General features: G+C 38.2%; 2 protein-coding genes across 2 annotated transcripts in view; one reads left to right on the top strand and one right to left on the bottom strand.

Annotated features, from left to right (window-relative positions):
• The first annotated feature begins 3611 nt into the window (after positions 1–3611).
• Positions 3612–21816, top strand: SP1173 (major facilitator superfamily domain-containing protein SP1173). Its single transcript, XM_002046128.4, has 6 exons — positions 3612–3755; positions 18334–18465; positions 18532–19362; positions 19617–19765; positions 19827–20610; positions 21102–21816. The coding sequence occupies exons 2-6, from the start codon at positions 18384–18386 to the stop codon at positions 21467–21469; spliced, it is 2214 nt and encodes a 737-aa protein (XP_002046164.1). The 5' UTR covers positions 3612–3755; positions 18334–18383; the 3' UTR covers positions 21470–21816.
• Positions 3840–21863, bottom strand: part of GluRIB (Glutamate receptor IB) — a 164325-nt gene continuing 146301 nt past the window's right edge. Inside the window, exon 20 of the mRNA XM_002046125.4 lies at positions 3840–4091. The gene's annotated coding sequence lies outside the window, so the exon portion shown is untranslated. The remainder of the gene's footprint in view (positions 4092–21863) is intronic.

Raw genomic sequence — 21863 nt, 5'->3', positions numbered from 1 at the left:
ATGAATTTCGACCAAAAATAGTGTTGTCAGATTTAAATGCCACATTGATCTAGAGACCAAACCATGGACAAAAAGCCAAACTTTATGAAAATCGGATGAGATTTGACCGAGTTATGGGACTAGGAAGTTTCGACCTATGTCTATAAAGAATATCTGAGGATATTTTACATGAATTTCGACCAAAAATAGGGTTGTCAGATTTGGATGCCACATTGATCTTGAGACCAAACCATGGACAAAAAACCAAACTTCATTAAAATCGGTTGAGTTTTGAGCGAGTTATAGGATTAGAAAGTTTCGACCTGTTTTTTATAGAATATTTGAGGATATTTCACATGAATTTCGACCAAAAAAAGTGTTGTCAGATTTGAATGCCACATTGATCTAGAGACCAAACCATGGACAAAAAGCCAAACTTTATGAAAATCGGATGAGATTTGACCGAGTTATGGGCCTAGGAAGTTTCGACCTATGTCTATAAAGAATATCTGAGGATATTTTACATGAATTTCGACCAAAAATAGGGTTGTCAGATTTGGATGCCACATTGATCTTGAGACCAAACCATGGACAAAAAACCAAACTTCATTAAAATCGGTTGAGTTTTGAGCGAGTTATAGGATTAGAAAGTTTCGACCTGTTTTTTATAGAATATTTGAGGATATTTCACGTGAATTTCGACCAAAAATAGTGTTGTCAGATTTGAATGCCACATTGATCTAGAGACCAAACCATGGACAAAAAGCCAAACTTTATGAAAACCGGATGAGATTTGACCGAGTTATGGGCCTAGGAAGTTTCGACCTATGTCTATAAAGAATATCTGAGGATATTTTACATGAATTTCGACCAAAAATAGGGTTGTCAGATTTGGATGCCACATTGATCTAGAGACCAAACCATGGACAAAAAACCAAACTTCATTAAAATCGGTTGAGTTTTGACCGAGTTATAGGATTAGAAAGTTTCGACCTGTTTTTTATAGAATATTTGAGGATATTTCACATGAATTTCGACCAAAAATAGTGCTGTCAGATTGGAATGCCACATTGATCTAGAGACCAAACCATGGACAAAAAGCCAAACTTTATGAAAATCGGATGAGATTTGACCGAGTTATGGGACTAGGAAGTTTCGACCTATGTCTATAAAGAATATCTGAGGATATTTTACATGAATTTCGACCAAAAATAGGGTTGTCAGATTTGGATGCCACATTGATCTAGAGACCAAACCATGGACAAAAAACCAAACTTTATGAAAATCGGATGAGATTTGACCGAGTTATGGGTCTAGGAAGTTTTGACCTATGTCTATAAAGAATATCTGAGGATATTTTACATGAATTTCGACCAAAAATAGGGTTGTCAGATTTGGATGCCACATTGATCTAGAGACCAAACCATGGACAAAAAGCAAAACTTTATGAAAATCGGATGAGATTTGACCGAGTTATGGGACTAGGAAGTTTCGACCTATGTCTATAAAGAATATCTAAGGATATTTTACATGAATTTGGACCAAAAATAGGGTTGTCAGATTTGGATGCCACATTGATCTAGAGACCAAACCATGGACAAAAAACCAAACTTCATTAAAATCGGTTGAGTTTTGACCGAGTTATGGGATTAGGAAGTTTCGTCCTATCTCTATAAAGAATATCTGAGGATATTTTACATGAATTTCGACCAAAAATAGGGTTGTCAGATTTGGATGCCACATTGATCTAGAGACCAAACCATGGACAAAAAGCCAAACTTTATGAAAATCGGATGAGATTTGACCGAGTTATGGGATTAGGAAGTTTCGTCCTATCTCTATAAAGAGTATCTGAGGATATTTTACATGAATTTCGACCAAAAATAGGGTTGTCAGATTTGGATGCCACATTGATCTAGAGACCAAACGATGGACAAAAACCCAAACTTCATTAAAATCGGTTGAGTTTTGACCGAGTTATGGGATTAGGAAGTTTCTTCCTATCTCTATAAAGAATATCTGAGGATATTTTACATGAATGTTAGGTGTTCCACAGAATAACTTAATAGTAAAATATCTTCAATTACCACCAAACTATTTATAAAGTAAGCGATATGGCCTCAAATAACGTTTGTTTAAATATTCCGAACATTTATCAAAATTATTCCAAAATCAAATTGGGGTTCAGCTCGAGTTCCGAATAGAGCAAATAGACATTGCCGCCCCTAAATAAATAAACAACGCTTATTGAGAAGCATTTTAAATGTCCTTTAGTTATGCATTCTACTTAATTAGGGAAATGGCAGTTCGGTTCTATCAATCATATTCTATGTACTCTGTGTACACATGTGTATAAAAACACCCTCAAAGTGCGTGCACGTGAATTTACGTTTACATATATAAGTATATATGTTTATATGGCAGACGCGCGGCTTTGCGCGGGGGTGTGTCTGACATCTAAGGGTTGAAAATACTAGACAGTCAAATGGTCAACACATTTCGCCTGCCGGAAAATCTTTGCACTTGCTCTACAGCCCCGGACAGCTGAAATTATAAGCGCTCAATGCTATCTCTGGGCACAGCTGTGGCAGGAATTGCCTTTTGCCAGGTGCGTGGCAGACGTAACTGATTGAATTTCCTTTTAAAGAGGTTTTTAAATGCAACCAGCTAAAATATGTAATCGAATATGCGAACTTCCTTTTCGAATTGTAAGCAATTGGTCATATAACAATTTTCCGTATTAGATTAACAATTTAAGGGAATTATAGAAAGGTTAAGACATCTAACTATCTGCATGTTCCATCTGAACTCGACTGCCTTAAAAGCCAGCCTTACCAAATTTAGTATAGATGATTCTTTTTGCTCTACTTTAAGTTAAAATTGAATTTTAGCGTGAAAACTTGTTAATTTTTTTTGACATGTTTTCCAAACTCAAGAAATATGAGCTTTACTATGGTTATAATATAAAATAAGATTTTTTAGCATATCTAGAAATTTTTGTAGAAAAATATATTTTTTAGTTAAAAAAATAGTTTTGAAAGGAAATATTTTGTTTTTAGCTTAGCTGTGCTATGCTCCTCAGCTAGCTTCATAGATTCATACAGGCTGATACTTCACATTCTCTCAGTGCACTATGGACCTGATATCTAAACTCTGCCTATATCAATGTGAGCTACAGACCATTTGATAGATATACCGCACACCTGCCGCATGTCCGCAAGGGTATTGAAACTTCGGCATACCGAAGAAAACTGAACAATTAAGATCAGCTTATAAAAAGGTAATCCAAATTATAATTACGCGCTGCGCCGCTTTCAACAGCCCAAAAGAGAGCTAAGCTTTCGCAGTTCTTATACTGCTCTCAACACCGCCGCAAAGTCGGCTACACATTAACAGTTAGCTGTAGCTTTGCGCGCGCTCTCTTTCGCGTTCTCTCTTATACTTACGCTTATACTTAAGCAGCATTGCCCACCAACCGCATGAGCACAGTAGACCAAAGACCAAAACAGCTGGACGTGCCGCTGCTTGTTCTTGTGTTGTTGTTGTTGTTGGTGCTGCTGCTGCTGCTGCTGCTGTGGTTGTGGTGGTGTCAGCGACAATCGCTTGCTTTTGCTTGGCTGCTCGCGCGCTTCGTTTAGTTTTCACTCGAACGGCGAAGCGTTGGGAACGCGCACGCGGAACGCGAACGAAAAAAAAACAATTAGCGAGCATTGGCCACGACGAGGCAACGTTTTGGCTTCAGCTGCCGCCAAAAACCAAAAACACAACCGTAAAATGTACACATAAAAACACAAAAACAAAAACAAAAAAAAAAACACCAAAAAAAAATATATATATATATATATACAAAAAAAAAAACGCTTTTTTGAAAACACCGCGCGACGCGAGCTTTGCGCTGTTTGTTGTTGTTGCTTCGGTTTTTTATAGTTTTGTGATTTCTGTTTTGCCCATTGTTTTGTTTTTGGCTTTTTCGAAATTTATTTTTGTAGTTTTAACGTATATCAATATACAGTGCGGTGTATTTTGGCTTTGATAGCATTTCTTCTTCTTCTTCTTGTTGTTTTTATAGTTCCACTTCGTCGTCTGCTTCGTGTTGAATTCAAATATTTTAGCTACAAAAAAATCAAAAAAAAAAAAAACAAAATCAAATTTTTAAAAATTTTGAACACGCATTTCTTGCGACATTTGTGCGGATACTGAAACAGTTTTGAAAATTTGTGCGTGCTTTTTTCGCAGTTTGTGCTCTTAAATCAATATTAATATCAAAATGGGCTTGTATAAATAGAAATTATAAATAAAATCAATTTTGCAATTTCAATTTCAATTTTAATTAGCATATAAACGTTGAAATTAAACAATTTGACGCTGAATATAATGTGAAGAATTTCTCAAATTGCCGGATACAAAAGAATTTTATTTGAAACGGATATTTGAAAATTATATAGAAGTATATAACGAAATTTTGGAAATGTTTTCAGTTCTGGTTTTGATAGATTTTGTAAATTTACTTAAAATGTGTTTAAGTTGAGAATGCTGTGCTAGTTGATACCCTGTAATTGATAAATAACTTTGATTTGGGCTTAACTCTGGTTTTTTAGCCCATGATTGTCTTTTGGCGGGGGTTACGGATTATAGAATCGACAAGTTTCCCAAAGCTTGATCCGTTTATGGTATAAGAGACACAGAGAGTGCTCTTGTTCTTATAGTCTATGAGATCACACACCTGGTTCACACCTTTCTGTTTGATTTGAGCGCAGACTCGAGTCGAGCTCATATATAGATTTTATGATCTTGGAACAGACCACACGGCTGCCAAATTACCAAGTGTGGCCTCTCCCAAAGTCTATTCAAACACATTTGTATCAAAAAAGACGCACATTGAGTCACAATCGAAAACCCACTCAAAAATTGTGATGTCATATTCATTTCGAATGTTATTAAAAGCGAAAACTAAAGCTAAAAAGGCACAAAACGGAAAAAACTCCAAACCTAACCCAAAACCCGTTTCCGCAGAGGACACGCACACGGCAAGGCGCTGGAACCAGCGGAGCGAGGGGGGAGTTCCGATTCGGCTCCATTCGCATGTTGCATTCGCTTCAAGGATATTCAATACAGTCCACGAGTAAAACCAAATAGTAGAACAAAGTAAAAAATCGCATGTGAAAGACATGGAAATGAAGTCATCAGCTCAATTGAGAGCAACAAACAAAACAAGTCTGAATGCGAGAGTTAAGCTGGCGCGACTACGAGATGCCCTGTAAAGAATGTTAAAACTGATTACCGGTCAAATATTCTGGGTCTTCCTGAAGAAGTAGAATACTCAATATAAAGTTAAGTTGTCAGTGATATATGCTAATCGACATGAAGTCTTGAATATTTGAAGATCATATTAAGAAGAAATATGCTTCCATATCATACAACCCTTTCAACTTCTACTCCCAGCAACAGGGCATAAAAATCAATGAAAACTATATGTATATGGTACATTAACCTGTATATACTTCTAGTATAGTGTTTTTTTTACAACTCTCCCGGTTTTACGCAATGAAAAGTGCAATTTGTGTGGCGACTGCTCGGCGCCAGAGCCATGGGAAAATTGTAAAGTGCACCCTTGCACTCCTCCACCCTGCACCCTTCACCCTACACCCTACACCCTACACTCTACACTCTGCAACCGGCAATTGGTAGCAACTTCCTCTCCCCGCTGTTCACCACAAACTCACTTTGTCGCTGCTTTTAACATTTTCCACACCATTTGGCCGAGTAATTAAATTAGCCAAGCGCGCCAAAAGCGAAACTCAATTGACGCAAGGATAATGCAAGGGTAGAGGGGCAGGCAGGCACACAGGGCCGGTGGGTGGTTGTAGGGTATGTGGCAGTTGGGTAACCTTGGTAACTAATTGCAGAACATTAAATACTGCGTGTGACAGGCACCGGGGCAAACGACCAGGACAAAGTTACGCAATCCTGCCAAGGACGACACCAATTCTACTCAAATAATACCCTGTAAATGGCTGACATTGTATTCTGACTATTGGCATGCAGTACAAAATATAAACAAATATATGATATCCAATTTTTTAGTCGACTGGCCTCAAGTAGAGCAACAGAAATTTAATCATATCTACGTACCCAATATAAAAGCTATATTTTTAAGAAATGTTTAATCTTGGTTACAGGGTATATGTTAGTCGAGGAGCCTCAGTTGTAGCATTTTTATTTGATTTCTATAAATTTTTAACTATATTTATGTTTCATACGAAATTTATATTTTAAACATATCTTTAATTTGGCTACAGGGTATATGTGAATCGAGCAGCCTCCAGAACAGCATTATTATTTGAGTTTTATAGAATTGGTACTAGCTTTATCTGTTCTAAGCGAACTTTCTATTGTAAACACATCTTTAATCTTGGCTACAGGGTATATACTAGTCGAGCAGCCCAATACAGCATTTTATTTGATTTTTATACCACTTTATTTTGCGCCGATGACGTCGATGTTGTCATCGCACCAGAATACGATGATTGCTCTACTATAACCTTGCCACATGGTGCTCTATGACATAGTTTCTGGCTGAGGCGAACCTGTGACTGCCCCTTTATGCAAAATGCGAAATGGGTTTGTGGGTCTGACGAGTCAAACTTTTCTGAAAGTGGGACAAGACAATCAAGGGGGTTGTTTCATGAGAGTAGACTATATAAAAAGATTTCTCTTTTGCTTGTTAACTTTTCAACTTATCACAATAGATATTCGGATAAGATCTTAAAAATCTCTCATTCTCTCTGAAAAAAATATAACTCAGGATTCTTTTGTTTTTGCTATACAAATATTTTATAATCCTCGGCCCATGGCTAATTCTCTCTTCACAAAAGGCACAAAAAAAAAACAAAGGTGGCAACAATCAACCCTTTTCCTGGCCCTCTGCGGCTCTCACTGAACCCCGAAGAGAAAGCCGGCAATAAAATACTTATACACAAGGCGTGCCATTAATAAATATAGAACCCAAAATCTACGCAGCACACGGCAAATAAATGCGACACGAATTATTTGCTAGGCTGGAATAGAAACCACCCCGTGGCCGAACAAGAATGTGTCGAGAATCACCCTTAGGCGCAAGACAATCCAACAACCACCCTCAAGATCGTAGCACAAAATACTTTAAGACATTAGACAAAAACTGTGTATATACGTATATTTCTTGAACTGAAACGTAAGCTTGAACTTGAATTGGCAGCGACTTTATCAAGAGCTAACCGAACAGAAACCAGACAAACAACTTTGCGAAGCTCAAACCGGCAACAGACATTCTAACAATGGAGCCTAAGCGACGGGTGGACGGTAGAGGGTCTGCCAAGCGGAGTCAGGCATAAAATGAAATGAACAAAATAAATACAACAAAAAAAAAAAAAAAAAAATAAGATAATAATGAAATTTAAATCACAAAAAGACGCAACGAAACGCGAAGCGTCGGAGTGTATCCGCCGCCTATGACATCATATTCGCGTCTCATTAATGAACTAATCCGCGGAGCAAACTCTTTCCATTTTTTTTTTTTTGGCCAACATTAGTTCAGTCCAATTATGTCAGCTGTATACACACAATTTATATATGTATATGTATATATATATTTTCTGATCTTGCCTCAGATTTACTTATAATTGGAACAGAGTCTCGAACATTATCATTATCCGACCCGGCACATCTGTTGGCACATTCAGTAAATGGGCTGCATATGTTAATATGCTTATGGATTTATTTGGGCTTCCAAATATTCTATATAACATAACGAATAATATTGTATAAAGAGGGCAATGTTATAAGTCTTAAGCAAATATGTATGTCTGCATGTGTCTGCATGTGTCTGCATGTGTCTGCATGTCTGTGAAGCCAGCCACGATTTCTTTTCGCTTTTGAGCTCATATCTTGAACTCTGAATCTGCGTTGAAAGATTATGGCATAATAAAATTTACCAAGCTTTTGATTTTTATGCAAAACAAGAAAGAAACACGAAAAATATATACGAGTTATAGCTGTGCAAATTTTCGAGAAGAATAGTAAAGCTCGTAATAGCTCAAAAGCTTGCTATAACAAAACTACTTTTCGACCGATTCTTCTAATAGTGTGATTGAGAAATGTTTAAAAACAAAAAGAAAACTTCTTTTTGAACGATTTTCTCTACAGCATTCGATGCAAATATGATATGATATCGTAAATCTAATAGATAATTGTTCATTTTAATTCTGAGCTATCTATTTGGAAAAAGGAGTTTCTGCACATTTCCCAATTGTACCTTTATATATTGCCCAAACATTCCACATGGATATCTCTTATCCCATAATTTGTTCCAAATTATCAGCTACTCACACACTCACAAGCATCAGCTGGGTAGCTATATTACTTCATATTTCTTGATCTAACTATAGATAGCATGTATATGTGTTCATAAATTGTGACGAATCTTGTAATACATAATTTTTGCATGTGTGTCATGCAGCCTCATGCTAAAGAATTCGATGACTCAGAGATGCTGTCACAGCTACAAAAAGCAAAGCGAAAGAAAGAAAAAATAAGCAAAGCTAAAAACAATCTGTAAGTATCTTACAGATACAGCTAGGGGGAAAATCTGACTGTCTCCTCGCGAAGCGTTTTTTTTTTTTTTTTTTTGGCGGGCCAGAAACTAGGGCAAACTTTTGCCTATTCTGTTTTGATTCTGTGCCTTTGACAATCCTCGAGTATCAAATTGTCAGCTCTGGCAGTTAAATTGCTGACGGATTCAATGTCAGGCCATGTCCGAAAGTCCATTTTTTCAATGTGCCAGACATGTCAGCAGCGCAGCATCTGCAATTGAAGTCTTTAAGTCGGCGAGGAGCTGCCAACTCTTGTGAATTATTGAGAACATGGGCAATGGTTGGGCTCGAGTTGCAGTCGAGACGATTTCCTGTTTATTGGCTTTGAGTGACAGTCAACGTCAAAGCTAAGTTGTAGCTACAAATGTATCTTTGTATCTTTTTTCTTTTATTTATTTATTTTTTTTGTTGTTGTTGTGCAGCTTATGCTCAGATATTCTTGCTTGTGGTGCATTTCAAGCTAAAGATTGGCGCTCTTTAGAGGCCGGTTATGCGAATTGCATTTGTCTGCGTCTTGTTGTTGTTGCTGTTGTTGTCATTATTGTTGTTGCTGTTGCATTGGCAATCAAGTTTTTAGGCACTGCGTGACTTGGCTCAAAGCCAAGCAACATTAACGTTGACTTTGGCTGTTGGTCGTGGCCCAAGTCTTGACTTTGATTTCTAATTGTGTCTGTGTGTGGGTTCACTTAATAAGGCATCGATTGCCCATTTATTTATTTTTTTTTCGGCAATAGGCCAATTAACGAAATGTGCCTAATTACTTCGCAATTGAGCAATAACCATTTAATTAACCAAGTTGCAAAATACTCGCCTACATATTTGGAGTTTCGCTCGATAGAAAGCTGCATTTAGCCGCTGCACTTTCGACACGTTCCAATTGCATTCCAAACGGCGGCGAATCGAGCGAGGTTATATGCAAATATCACATTTATGTATGCAATGCCTTTGAGCTCTTTCGAGTCAATACGCCGCAGTGATATCATAACTGTGAGCTCATAGCAGGTGTTACTTAGTATATAGACACACACACACACACACAGAGTATATAGTTTCTATTTACAGTTTCATTGAAAAGCTCAAACGCCATTGCTCAGTTTTACATATCTTCAAAATTTGTGAAATTGAACAAAAGAACAAGTAAGAGTGCTCTAATCGGGAGTGCCTGACTAGGGAATACCCAGAACTTTCTTCTACTTATAACAAATGGAGCTTATCCTAGAAAGGGAGGGAGGAGGAAGATACTTGATCTGTATAAACTATTCCATAAGCTATACGTAAAATTTGTTGATTCCAGCTCTTAAAACCTAAGAGATTTGCTCAACTCGCACGATTTCCATATTTCGATTTTTATCGATTGCTTGAAAATGGGGCAAGTTATCGATTATTGAAGATACTGCGCGGGTACTAGATGGATCAAAGTTCAAAATGTCAAGTGTCTAGCTCTAAAGTTTATACGGACAGAAGGACGGAGGAACAAACGGATGTCTAGATCGACTTAGTTATTGGTGCTGATCAAGAATAAATATACTTCATTTCCACAAATATATTCTACCCCTTCTTGCTCATTTTGAATGGGTTCATAATAACGCTTAACATTAATTTTAATGAATGAAGCAATAAATTCGGCACTGTAAATGGCTAAATGCTGAGATCTTAATTGCCAAATTTCTCAAAAAATAAATAATATCTTCATTTCTATACAGTGTGTGTTCAGAAGTGTGATCATTAGAAGAACATAAAGTGCCTGGCCGAGTCGAGCAATAGTTGTACTATTTTTGTACCAATTAGCCAATAAAAAATACCTAAAGAGCGTACTATATATATAATAATGGGTTTATCTGTCTGCCTATTTATGGGAATAATAGGTTTATCTGTCTATCTTTCCATGGAAACGTATCGATCTCGGAAATGATCCATAAAAGCTAAAGACCGACATTTCAATTACAAAAATATTCTCCAAAAGGAGCTAGTGCTTTATTCTGTTATTGAGAAAACATGATTCCTTAAGGTAGATCATTGGGTTCTGGTATATATGCACTTATCTATGCCATATTTGAGCACTGAAAATTGTATAAGCAATGAAGTTACTCGAGTTAAGAGAAGGTAATCCATAATACCAAAAGGAGAGCTGTATAATAAGAACTGTAGTCTATGAAAATAAATTATCCAAGTAGTTTATGCTTTATACAAAATATTTACATAAATGTTTTGTTTGTTCAATTTTTGTTTTTGGTACATATGATGTGGAATTATGTGCATGGCTTTATAATATCGTAAATATATGCACTTTTGAAACTCTGGTCAAAGTTTGTGCAACACACATGTTTAGTGCCGAAATCTAAATAAATTATAGAGTCTAGCTAGATCATGCTGTTGTTGCTTTTTTTTTTGTTTTTGTAAATATAGATCCTACCCCCGCCCGACAGAAAAAAGATTGCGTCAAAAACGCGGCGACGCGCGTCGGAGACAGTCCAAACCGAATGATGTCATCGACACATTGGTCCACATACGAATGTGGCTCAGTGTGGCTGTGCGTCGACGTCGTCGTCGTCGTCTGTGGGGTCATGCCATCAGCAAATTGAGGTTGAAATAAATTTCGGACAGTTTAATGGCGCTCGCGTTGCCCAGTGCCTAATGTAAATTATAAATAAAAGAATTTGTTGCAATCGCTTTTAACTGTTCCGTGCGTGTGTGTGTGTGTGCGTGAGAGTGTGTGTGTGTGTGAGTGTGCTTTTCATCTTTAGCCGAACGCCGACCGTGCGATCGGAAAGAATTGTAAACAAAGTGCAACAAGTGGCATGCTGCACCTCTCCCCGCACCTACCCATATTTGTATATATATATATATATATATATATATATATATATATTAGCATATATATAAATACCTGCTAATAGAATTTGTTTGTCTATTGATTTAACCAAACATTTATTTATTGTAGGCCAAAAAGGCTTGTGTATAGAAAAAGTTTTGTTTATATATAAAAGAATAGCTTTTTTTCGATTTTCAACTGACACAATTTGTATATTATTAATTTATTTACTTATTTTTAAAGTAAATTCACACATTGCTTGGCCTATAAAAGTTTTGTAGAAATTCTTCCAAATGAGACAAGTCTTCTAATTTAATTACTTTTGAAGCTAATTTTCATATTGCTTGGCCCACAATAGATGTGTTTCAAGCAATTGCTTTATTTATATATAGAAGCGATTTTCTATTTTGGATTGTGACAATTTGTAGAAGGAATTTCGCTATCAGAAAATATTTGGAATATATTTCAACCCGTTTAAGAGGCACCGCCCCATAAAAAACTTTATCCACTTGCACTTGCCACTTGCGTTTTTGTGTGTGTTGTTTGACCCAATTTCTGGTCATTTCTTCTAATTAATTAGCCGGCAACAAACACGAAACACAATCGCAACAACCCTCAACTATGCAGCCGCATATATGTAGGTGATTCAGCGCTTGGGTGGGGGAAATGCCTGGCCGGGATTGCGTGTGCCCTCCCAGGGGCGTGCTACACAATGAACATAATTCAGGCAAATGTTTTTATAGAGTGCATTTAAGCTAAAATGAAAACGAAATGTTACTAAATAATTTTTAATTTGTGTGCGATGACCGTGTGTGTTTAGGGTGTGTGTACAGGTATGCATTGTGTATATAAGGCAAAGCCAAAGACATCTAAAGGTTGTCAGCTTGTTTGAATAACAACTGAGTAGCAAGTGAGTAGCGAGTGAATCATAAATCCCACTCATAACTGATTTGCTTACAAATATCTTAATAGCTAAGGACACATGTGACAAGCAGCGAGCGATCCGACTAAGCGATACCCTAAATGAAGTGCTATTAAAAATATTTTTGATCTGTGAACACTTCACGAGTTACCATATAACAAGATTTGCATATTAAGCACTCGTAATTTTCGAGTAATGCTTAAAATAACCAGGTCCATCATGCATATAGATGGGGGTATCGAGAAAAACTTGGGATAATATATATTTCAAATATTTAGTTTTTAGCTTAGTCAAACAGACACGACAAGGTTATGTTGGGGGCCGAGTGTCTTTCTTCTGCAGAAAAACAGGATACCCCTTTTACTCACTTTTCTTGGGTCCAGGGTATAAGTAGTTGATTTAATAGAAGAATCATTCATAAATATTAACGGAAATGGACGTCTTTATTAACTAGACGCTGCGGTAGGTTCCAGTTGAGTGTCTCATTCATGAATAACACACAGTAGCGACACCTTTGCGGTATCGGGTCGTTTGATTTTGTGGGTCGCTGGTGCAATAAAAATATGTCCAATAAAATAATGCCATACTACGTGCTGAATGTGTAAACAAACCACAAAGCGTTCACTGCCTCCACTCAGACTCGCATTTGGGCGTACAATTCGTTGAGGCGTGCCGAGGCAATATTGTAAAAACAACCAAACGTTCTATATGTACGAAAAGTCTATAGTATCTTATGACACGTACATCAGAGGCGCAAACAGAACCGAAGATGTATTGATATTGCGTAATTCCAAATTATGTTTGGCATTAGCCAGCGGCAGCAGCTGTTCTATCTATTTATCTATTTGCTTGCTGTCTTTCCTTGGGGCGTGACGGCGCCCAATTTAAATGTCAAAGTTGCCGCCAAAATGTCAGACGGGGCTACGCTCCGAAAGCAAAACAAATGAATCCGAAACGGACAGTAAATCAAAGTACAAATCAACGCATTGAATTGTGTGTGTGCTCAACATGAAATTAACATTTTGTTTGGTTTAGTTAAAGCTTGCGCGAATTTGAAACAAGTACGCGATATAAAACAATAAACGAGACGATGCTCAACTAGCAAATACCCTGTAGCTAGCGCTGCAAGAGAGTCTAGTCTCATCGAACAGCCTTGGCGCTTGGCTCCAATTGAATAAATAAATAAAACTTAATCCAGACTCAAAACAGAACTCTACAGAGATTTTTGTGCTTGATTCCATGTGGTTCTCAAAGTTTTGTTAAAATGGGAAATAGTTATCTTATAGAGCCAAGTTAACCGAAAGTTTCCATAATTTGGCTTGTCTTAGGTCATTTTATTTTATACCCACTAAATAACCATTTGCTGCTCATAGGGTATGCCATTTAGTCAAGATACAAATGTAGCTTAAAGTTTGTGGTTCATCGACTATTGTTAGCATCTATTGTCGCACTTATGTGGGTTTAACAATAGTCAATTGAAGTATTTACTATAAGTTAACTTGCATAAAAGCAGAGATTTTTTTCTACTATTGTTGAGTTGAGTCCACGCTCGCTTTTTGTATACAAATTTTTAAGATATGGGCGTTATTCAAATAGCACAAAAATAATCGAACGCTCACACAATTTGTTATGCTTATTAAAGCTGCGGTACAGTGTGACCAGATCATGGATTTTATTCATTCATAAATTTTGAAGTGAACGTCAGTTGCATTTGTTTTGTTTTTTTTTTACGTTTTTCATCCATTGATTTCCGTTGACACGTTACGCATAATTAAACGTCGGCTTGCCATGCAACACGCTGTCTGGGGGCAAGCCCCAAAAAGCACACACAAAAAAAAAAAAATAAACAAATAAATAAAAAAGAAGCCAATTGACCCACATAGTGAACGACGTTGGCGCAGGCGACAGACAAAAACAAAAAAAAAAAACACTGCAACTGCAATTACCGAGCTACCCACAGAGGTGTGAAAAGATGTTTGGCAACCAGCTGACGTCTGTCTGTCTCTCTAGGCAAAAACTCACAGACGCTTGCAAAAGAATCTGTTTGGACAGTAACTACTTATATAGGAAAACACAAACACAAGCTATATAGGTAGCCCAATACTAATTGTGCTTTTGAGCTTATCTCGTAATCAAATTTCTACTTTTGGTTGGGTTTGCATAATTACGAGTACCAAGCTTTGTTTTTATACCCTGAACACATTGAAAATGCTTGAAGAGGGTATTATGGTTTTGTGGTGTGTGTGTGTAACAGGCAGAACAAGGCTTCAGACATATATTTCTGGTCCGCATATGCAACTGCTAACTCGATCTCAGACTTAAGGAGCTACAGACTTGAGAATCGAAAGTAAATCCGCCTAGTCGATTTCTCAAAATTTTTGTGTGCTAAAGTCTTGGGCTTTGGTATTCACACACATCAGCGTGTCATATTTATGTCCTGAAAATTTCATAAAGAACTCACAATAGACACCCGAGTTATTTAAGATAGAATTTCCTATGGAGTGGATGGAAAAGAAGCAGCAGAGCGTGCGTGCCTCAGACTGTGTGTTTATCTGTGTATAGAAAGAAGCTAGAGTGCTTGCAATGGCAGCTCGACACTTCGCTCAGGGTGTCTCCTAGTCTGGCACTCCCAACTGGAGCACTCTTGATTTATATCATTTTTTTCGAGTGGGCGCTCAGGGGTTTGGAGCTGGGCTCAGATTTGGCTGTGTGCGTGCATGTAATGCGTCATCATTATGTTGATTCAGTTTGTAGATTATTTATTTTTTGTTTTTTTTTCATAAGCGCCAGCAACTTTTTAATAGCTGTTTGTGGCTTACCTCTGCCATTGTTTGTTTAGAAATAGTCAAACAAAAGCTAGATTCAACTAGCGCAGACAAAGCTAACTGCGCCTGCTTCTGTATACCTATTAATTATACCTATAAGCTGTGCTCGGAAGGTAACTGCGAGGTAACTTTTAATATTTGATCTTCGACATATGTTCATATTTAAGATAAGTGTCATCTTTATGCCCTGCAAATTTCATAAAGATTGGACTGTGAGCACCGATGTTATTGAAGAATGAGTCTTTGATAGTTTTGGAGAAAAAGAACCTTCTTCGTCTTCGTCTTGGCTTCAGTTTTCTGTATTATGTACTTTAGATTGGTTCGTCGCGAGCAGCAGGGTATTTCCTGGTCGAACCAGAACGCTCTATTCTTCGTCTTGCTTGTAATAAATATTTTATTTATGGTGGTCTCTCTGTTTACATCTTGTCCATATTGTACTTGATTAATCTATCCATTCTTCACACATTATTGATTAGCTCACGTCAGGGCTTTACACTTGAAGTCCATAAATTTTACTTAGGTTAAACACAACTCGAGATGCGGCCTTCGAATTCGTTGGTAAATTGTTTTGAAAGATCTCTTTTAAAATTAACTTGGTGTAAAGTTTTTGTTTTTGAAATGTAACAGATGTTTTGCTCGTGCCCATCTGCCCAGCCCTCGTTATCGGCTGGCTGACTAGCCTGGCCTGGCACTGGGGGCGTAGTAATCCAAGCGCGTAGTCTTCCTCCCACTGCTCTTCACACTGCGCCAGCTCTTTTGGGGCCGGTCTGCTCTGTGGTGATGTAATTACTGGCTGACAACTTTAACAACCGGTTTAGGCATTGTCCAACCGCCTGTTAAACACAATATATAAACGTTGTACTATTCGTAAGGCTACAAATCTTGTTTGTGTTCTGCGCATTTGCATGGACAACAGCTCAGCATGCGACCTTTCAATACCCTGTAACTTTTGTGCTTATTGTGTGATCATTATAATATTTCCAGTATATTTTCTTAATATGCAAATAATCTTGGTTTTATCTTCAATTTCCTGACGCTTTATTCCATGTTTTTATCTTCTCAAAGTTAAGAAATGTAAGAAATATAAAGGAAAGTTCTGAAGGTGAAATCAAAAGCCAATCAAAATTACCCATTTCTCCATTTAGAGGGTATTAAAAAAATGCCACAGCGTGCAGTTAGTTGCACTTTCCATTTCCACTCAGTTATTTTATTGTCAAAGTATCACAAAGAATCAAGATCTTCACTTAAGTGCTTTGCAAATTGCAGTCGTATCAACGGCATTCGCCTTTCCATGTGGGTGCAGTCCATCAACCTCATTTCATCCTCACATGAATTATGTGATTCCAAAGCAATTTGATGGGTTTAACGTACTGTGCGGGATAACTTAGCTGCCGCATTAAGCGTACTCCCAACTCCCTTACTGCAGTTGCAGTGTTCCGCAGTTCCTCGCAATTCCACGGGCTCGTTTTGTAGCTGATGCTTATCGCGTCGACAACAACTATTTTACACTTTGCCAATGATTAAAGCGATAACATTGACAATTACGTTGACAGTCAATTTAAATTTATGTCTAGGGCAGCAGCCATAGTATATACATATTTTATTATAATTGCTGCTCATCGCTGTGATACTCTTCTCGAGGGTATTAATATATGGCTGAAGTCTTTATCTCTACATGAGAAACTGTTTTTCTTAATTGACTGAAATTTGTAAGTTGCTATCTTCAATTTCACTGTGATTATATATTTTTGCAAGCAACAACTCAATTTTGTACTATTTCATACGAAACTGCGGAAAAATAGTGGAAAACTTTATTTACTAACTATCCGAACGGTTTAAGGTTCTTCATAAGCGAGAATTAAAAATGCCTTTAAATTGGATTAGATTAGATTCAAAAAAAGGGCTTGAATTTTCTGGATGCCAAGGGTAAGGTTGTAAAATGGATGGAAAAGTCGTGTCTTAAATGAAAGTTAGCTCGGGCAATTACAATTTACTTTATATAGGGTATTTAATCTTTATCTTCTATATCAATATATCATATATCTTATTTGTATATATAGATATATCCTAAATATTTAGAGAGGTAATTAGTTCTCCTTTCCTATCGATCAATATAATATAAAATAATATAATATTCATTCATTTTTCTTTACAATCCATTTGTAATAGATTAATAAATCATATATATGTAGATTAAATATATGGAAGGATATTCAATCTTCTTTGATTCGGTGAAAGTTATCACTTTTGTTACATACAATTATGGTGATATTTTATTTCAATTCAACGGTGCGAATGAATGCTGCGGCTGCTGTGGCCTATCGCCTATTGACACTTGTTTATTTTTGACACCCCGTTAGCATTGTTTATAGTTATGTTTACATGTATGTCTATATATATATACAAACGCACTTACACATGTATAACATTGTTAAATGTTTAAATCGATGAGCAGCACACTTCGTATTTGTTTGCTATTTATGTGTGAACGCTGAGAACTAGAACAATTCTCAATTGATAGCGCTGATTAGCATTGAACTGTTATATTGCTATGAATAGGGGTATTCCCCGAATGAGATATAAACTTTAATATCGACATATATAAAGGAGTTTGTTCCTGTTGTTTGACTGAATTTGAGCCCATAAATGGAACTTTGCAAAATCTGGAGGCTGCATGCAGCACTGAGAGCTTGCATGGTTTAGGTGACTTAGCGTCGGACCAGCAAGCGGGCAGTCGCCGGTTCAAATTCAGTAACAATTTTCAATTATTATTGAGTTTAATGTAAGCTTTAACGTTTGGGCTATTTCATAACCGGCCATTTTTTAATTAAATTGAGAGCTGCCAAATGATTTCGCCTTATTCAGAAAAGAAGATGTTAAAAATATAAGATTATTTCGATGTTTTTCAGCTAAGAACAGGGCATTTGTTAGTCGACTAATTTGGCTAGTTTATTTACTTTATCAAGTTGCTGCGGTTGCATTTGGCATTATGGACAGATTATTTAACCGCAATACAAGGTGCTGCGCGGCAGCTGCATGCTCAGACTCTTATTGATGAAAACTTGTCACAATAGGCCAGGTTTTTTGTTTTTATATTATAAATTTTGCAATACAGGAAACTACAGCAATTAGTGCATTATTAATTTGATTTTCCTTTCTTTACAGACTCCCATAAAACGAAAGGAATAAAAAGTGTTCATAAATAGACTGCCAAAATGGGCTTTAAAAGCGGTCAGAGTCCGCGCATCAACAAGACGTTGATAACCCTGAAGCTGCTGGTGTTTCTAATCATTACCGGTAAGTCAGGATTAAACAAAACTCAAATGGTTTTTCGTTAATGAAGCTTCTGCTCATCTCCTGCAGGTCTCACCGCGCTGCACGTTTTGCATGCCACGAAGCCACTGCTGTTGGGCCTCAACTTCTCGGAGTATCGCACAATTTCAATTGTTGCGCCGTTTGTGTCCATATTGGGCCCGCTTGTGGCTGGTCCCTGGGCTGATCGTTTGGCTGCCAAAAATCCGAATGGATTTGGACGCACGCTGCGTAGGCTAACTGCCATCTTTTTGCTGCTGACAGCTTTGATCTATGCTTGTCTGCTTGCTGTACCGGAAGTGGCCCGCGAGCCGGAACAAAAGCCGGATGTGAGCTTTGGCTGCGATGGCAATGGTGCCTTTATATTCCAGAAGCTTTGCAACAATGGCACCTGCCACGACTGGGAGCACAAGAGGGGCAGCGTCAAGCTGACACACTGCACGTACAGCTGCCTGAATCCCAACAACCACGAGAACATGTATCAGTTCTGGCTGGGCGAAGTACCCACCGCAGCGCCATCCACGGAGCAGAGCTCCGAATTCGACTACGGCGAGGATCTAGAGAGTGCGACCACCGAAAAATACCGACCCAAACGACAGTTGAACCTGGCAGACTTGCCCGCAGACAGCGCCGGCCTGGAGCTGATCAGTTCCGAGGTGGCGGGACGTGCCAAGCGCCAGGTGAAGTCTGGACCAAAGAAGGTCTATGTGGAGCCGCCGCATCTGTGCCTAACGGAGCGCAACGAAAAGGGCGAGAATATTGTGAAGAATTGCCATGTCTACACCCAGGACACGCCCAACATTGTGGTGCACGCAGACATGGGTGCTGCGATGACGGATACAAAAACCAATGAGACTGAGGGCTGGTGTCAGTATCCCCTGGGTAAGTTCCACGAGAAGGAAGTACTTTCAGTATTAATCTGTATAAATCTGTTTCTAATCCCATATTCCTTCATTCTATAATTATATTATCCTTTCTCTTTGAGTTCCTTGTTATTTCCACCTTCTATTTCTATCTCTTTTTATGCCCTTACTAATATTTTAATTTATATTATATATTGAAGTTGTCTTTCATTTAATAGGATCCCAGTTAGTTAAAATGTATTTCATAAACTTATTGATCTTATTTTCTTGCAGAGGGCATTCAGTGCAACATACCCGCTCAGCAGGTGAAATATATGAAGGATCTGATGAATGGCTCCGAATGCAAGCCCGTTATCGAGTGCATGATTGTGGATGCGTACGATGGCAAGGATAGTGTGCTCGCTGACAGCGAATGTGTCACGGTGAGTCCTCTCCATGAATCGATAAAGAAACGTCCTAAGCTGAGATTCCTTTATGCCATAGACGACTGGCAATGTGGAGGATACTCTGATTGGTTATACGATCATTCGTCTGCTGGGCGATATCTTTGCCATGGCCAGTCTGACGCTGCTCAACACGGCGATTGTGATTGCGGTGCGCGAGACCTCGGAGGGTCGAGGCGAGGTGTGTCGACAGTATGTGTGGGGCGCCATTGGCTATGTGATACTCTTCTCGCCGCTGGATCTCCTCTTCATGCAGCAACATCCTAATCACGATGCCGCTCTGGCTGCCCTGATTATATTTATCGTTTGCTTTGTCCTTGGCGCTGTGGTGCTGCTATTAGCCTCGCAAATGCCGCTCAGTCCGCCCGAATGGTGGTGGCACACCAAGACGGGCATGCTGGTGGTGCCCATGTCCGCCATCCGGCGGTATAGTCCGGAAATTGTGGTGCTCACACTGGTGGCCATATTGTTTGGCACCTTCTGGAGCAGCATTCACAGTTTTCTGTATTGGACCTTCACGGATGTCAATGCCATTTGCTATTCGGGCATTATTCTTATCCTGGTGCTGTTCTTCAATGTCGATAAATTTATCGAATACTGCGGACACTCAAATATATTCATTGCCGGCTTTGCCATCTTTGTCATTCGTTTCACGGCGCTCAGTGATGCGCAGACCAATTGGCTGACCATCGTCATGGAGACCATTGAGCCGGCTGTCATTGGTCTGATTTGGATTACGATTATTTTATATATGCGACATGCTATGCCACGTAAACTGACTGCCACCGGACAGGCCATCGCTGTTTTGGCCTTCTTTGGCTTAGGTAGGTTTAAAATATTCAATACTCAAAGAGTATTATTAATATAAGTATGCATGTAAGTGTGATGAGTGATGATGGTGTAGTCTTAGTATAGGTATTACGAGTTTAAGTATTATGAGTATGAAAAAAATGATTATTATACGCATATATCATTGCGAGAATGATGTGTATTGAGTACGATTAATTTTATAACTATGAGCATTGAGTTCTAAACGTACTGTGAGTATTCAGTACTTTGAATAGTGAGTACTTTGAGTAGAAAGTATTTTGAGTAGTGATTACTTTGAGTACTGAATACTTTGAGTAGGGAGTAGGTGAAGTAGATCATAATGAGTTATGAGTTATGAGAAATGAGTCATTCCATTACTAAGTATTTCAAGTATTGAGTTTGAGTATGATTGTGGGAAGTATGAGTTGTTTGAATTTGATAAGTGTGCGTTTGATAAAACACGATGTATAATAATCATTGAAAAATTTATTCTTTTCTCTTTTAGGAAAGGGCTTTGGCGCCTTGATTGGCTTGGCTCGTGATGAGAAACATCCGAAACTGGCAGACTGGTCGTGCTGCTTCCAATGGCTCGCCATAGTTGCTTGCATCATATCGCTGGTCTACTTTGTGATTTATAATCTGATTTTGGCGCCACGTTGCACTGCCAAGCCGCAGCATGCGGAGGAGCTGATCTCAGGTTCAGCGTCGCAGAACTTTGGCACAAACGGAACCACCAATGGCAATGGGGCTGGCAATGGTGCTGGCATTGGTCCTGGTGCTGGAGCCTCGCTGAATGGCAATGCCAATGGCAGCTACTCCCCGCTGCGGGTATACCACAACGAGCGGGGGAAGAAGGGCCAGTTTAGATACTAAATAATTTACTAGCTACGCTCGATTCTCTTTGCCTTGCATGGAAAATACAAGTTTTTAGATTTTTTGATTGTGTATTTTGCGCACACATTTTACTCCACTTCATGGGGATATTTTTGCTAAGTGTATACACTGAGAACGACAACAAAAACTGAGAATCTTTTAATATTTAGAACTTCTTTTATTTGTTATTTAATGCAAACTAAGCGTGTTCGTAATATTAATTTAATGTCTAAACAATTATTTAGAAGGGAAGCTGCCACTTCCCCTTACCCCGCCCTTCACGACGAACTATTTTTGATGAGGTTTCATATTGAAGGCAACACAATTAAATAAAAACCTTTGCGTGATTTTACTAAGCATAATACGAATTGCATATACCACATACATGAATGTA

The sequence above is a fragment of the Drosophila virilis genome, chromosome 3, assembly GCF_030788295.1.
Source record: "Drosophila virilis strain 15010-1051.87 chromosome 3, Dvir_AGI_RSII-ME, whole genome shotgun sequence".
Lineage (NCBI taxonomy): Eukaryota > Metazoa > Arthropoda > Insecta > Diptera > Drosophilidae > Drosophila > Drosophila virilis.
This window is presented reverse-complemented; position numbering and strand designations above follow the sequence as displayed.

Coding starts and splice junctions, on each gene's coding strand:
- SP1173 (XM_002046128.4), top strand. CDS start 18,384: ATGGGCTTTAAAAGCGGTCAGAGTCCGCGCATCAACAAGACGTTGATA. Junction 19,363..19,616: donor CTGGTGTCAGTATCCCCTGG/GTAAGTTCCACG, acceptor ATTTTCTTGCAG/AGGGCATTCAGTGCAACATA. Junction 19,766..19,826: donor CTGACAGCGAATGTGTCACG/GTGAGTCCTCTC, acceptor TTTATGCCATAG/ACGACTGGCAATGTGGAGGA.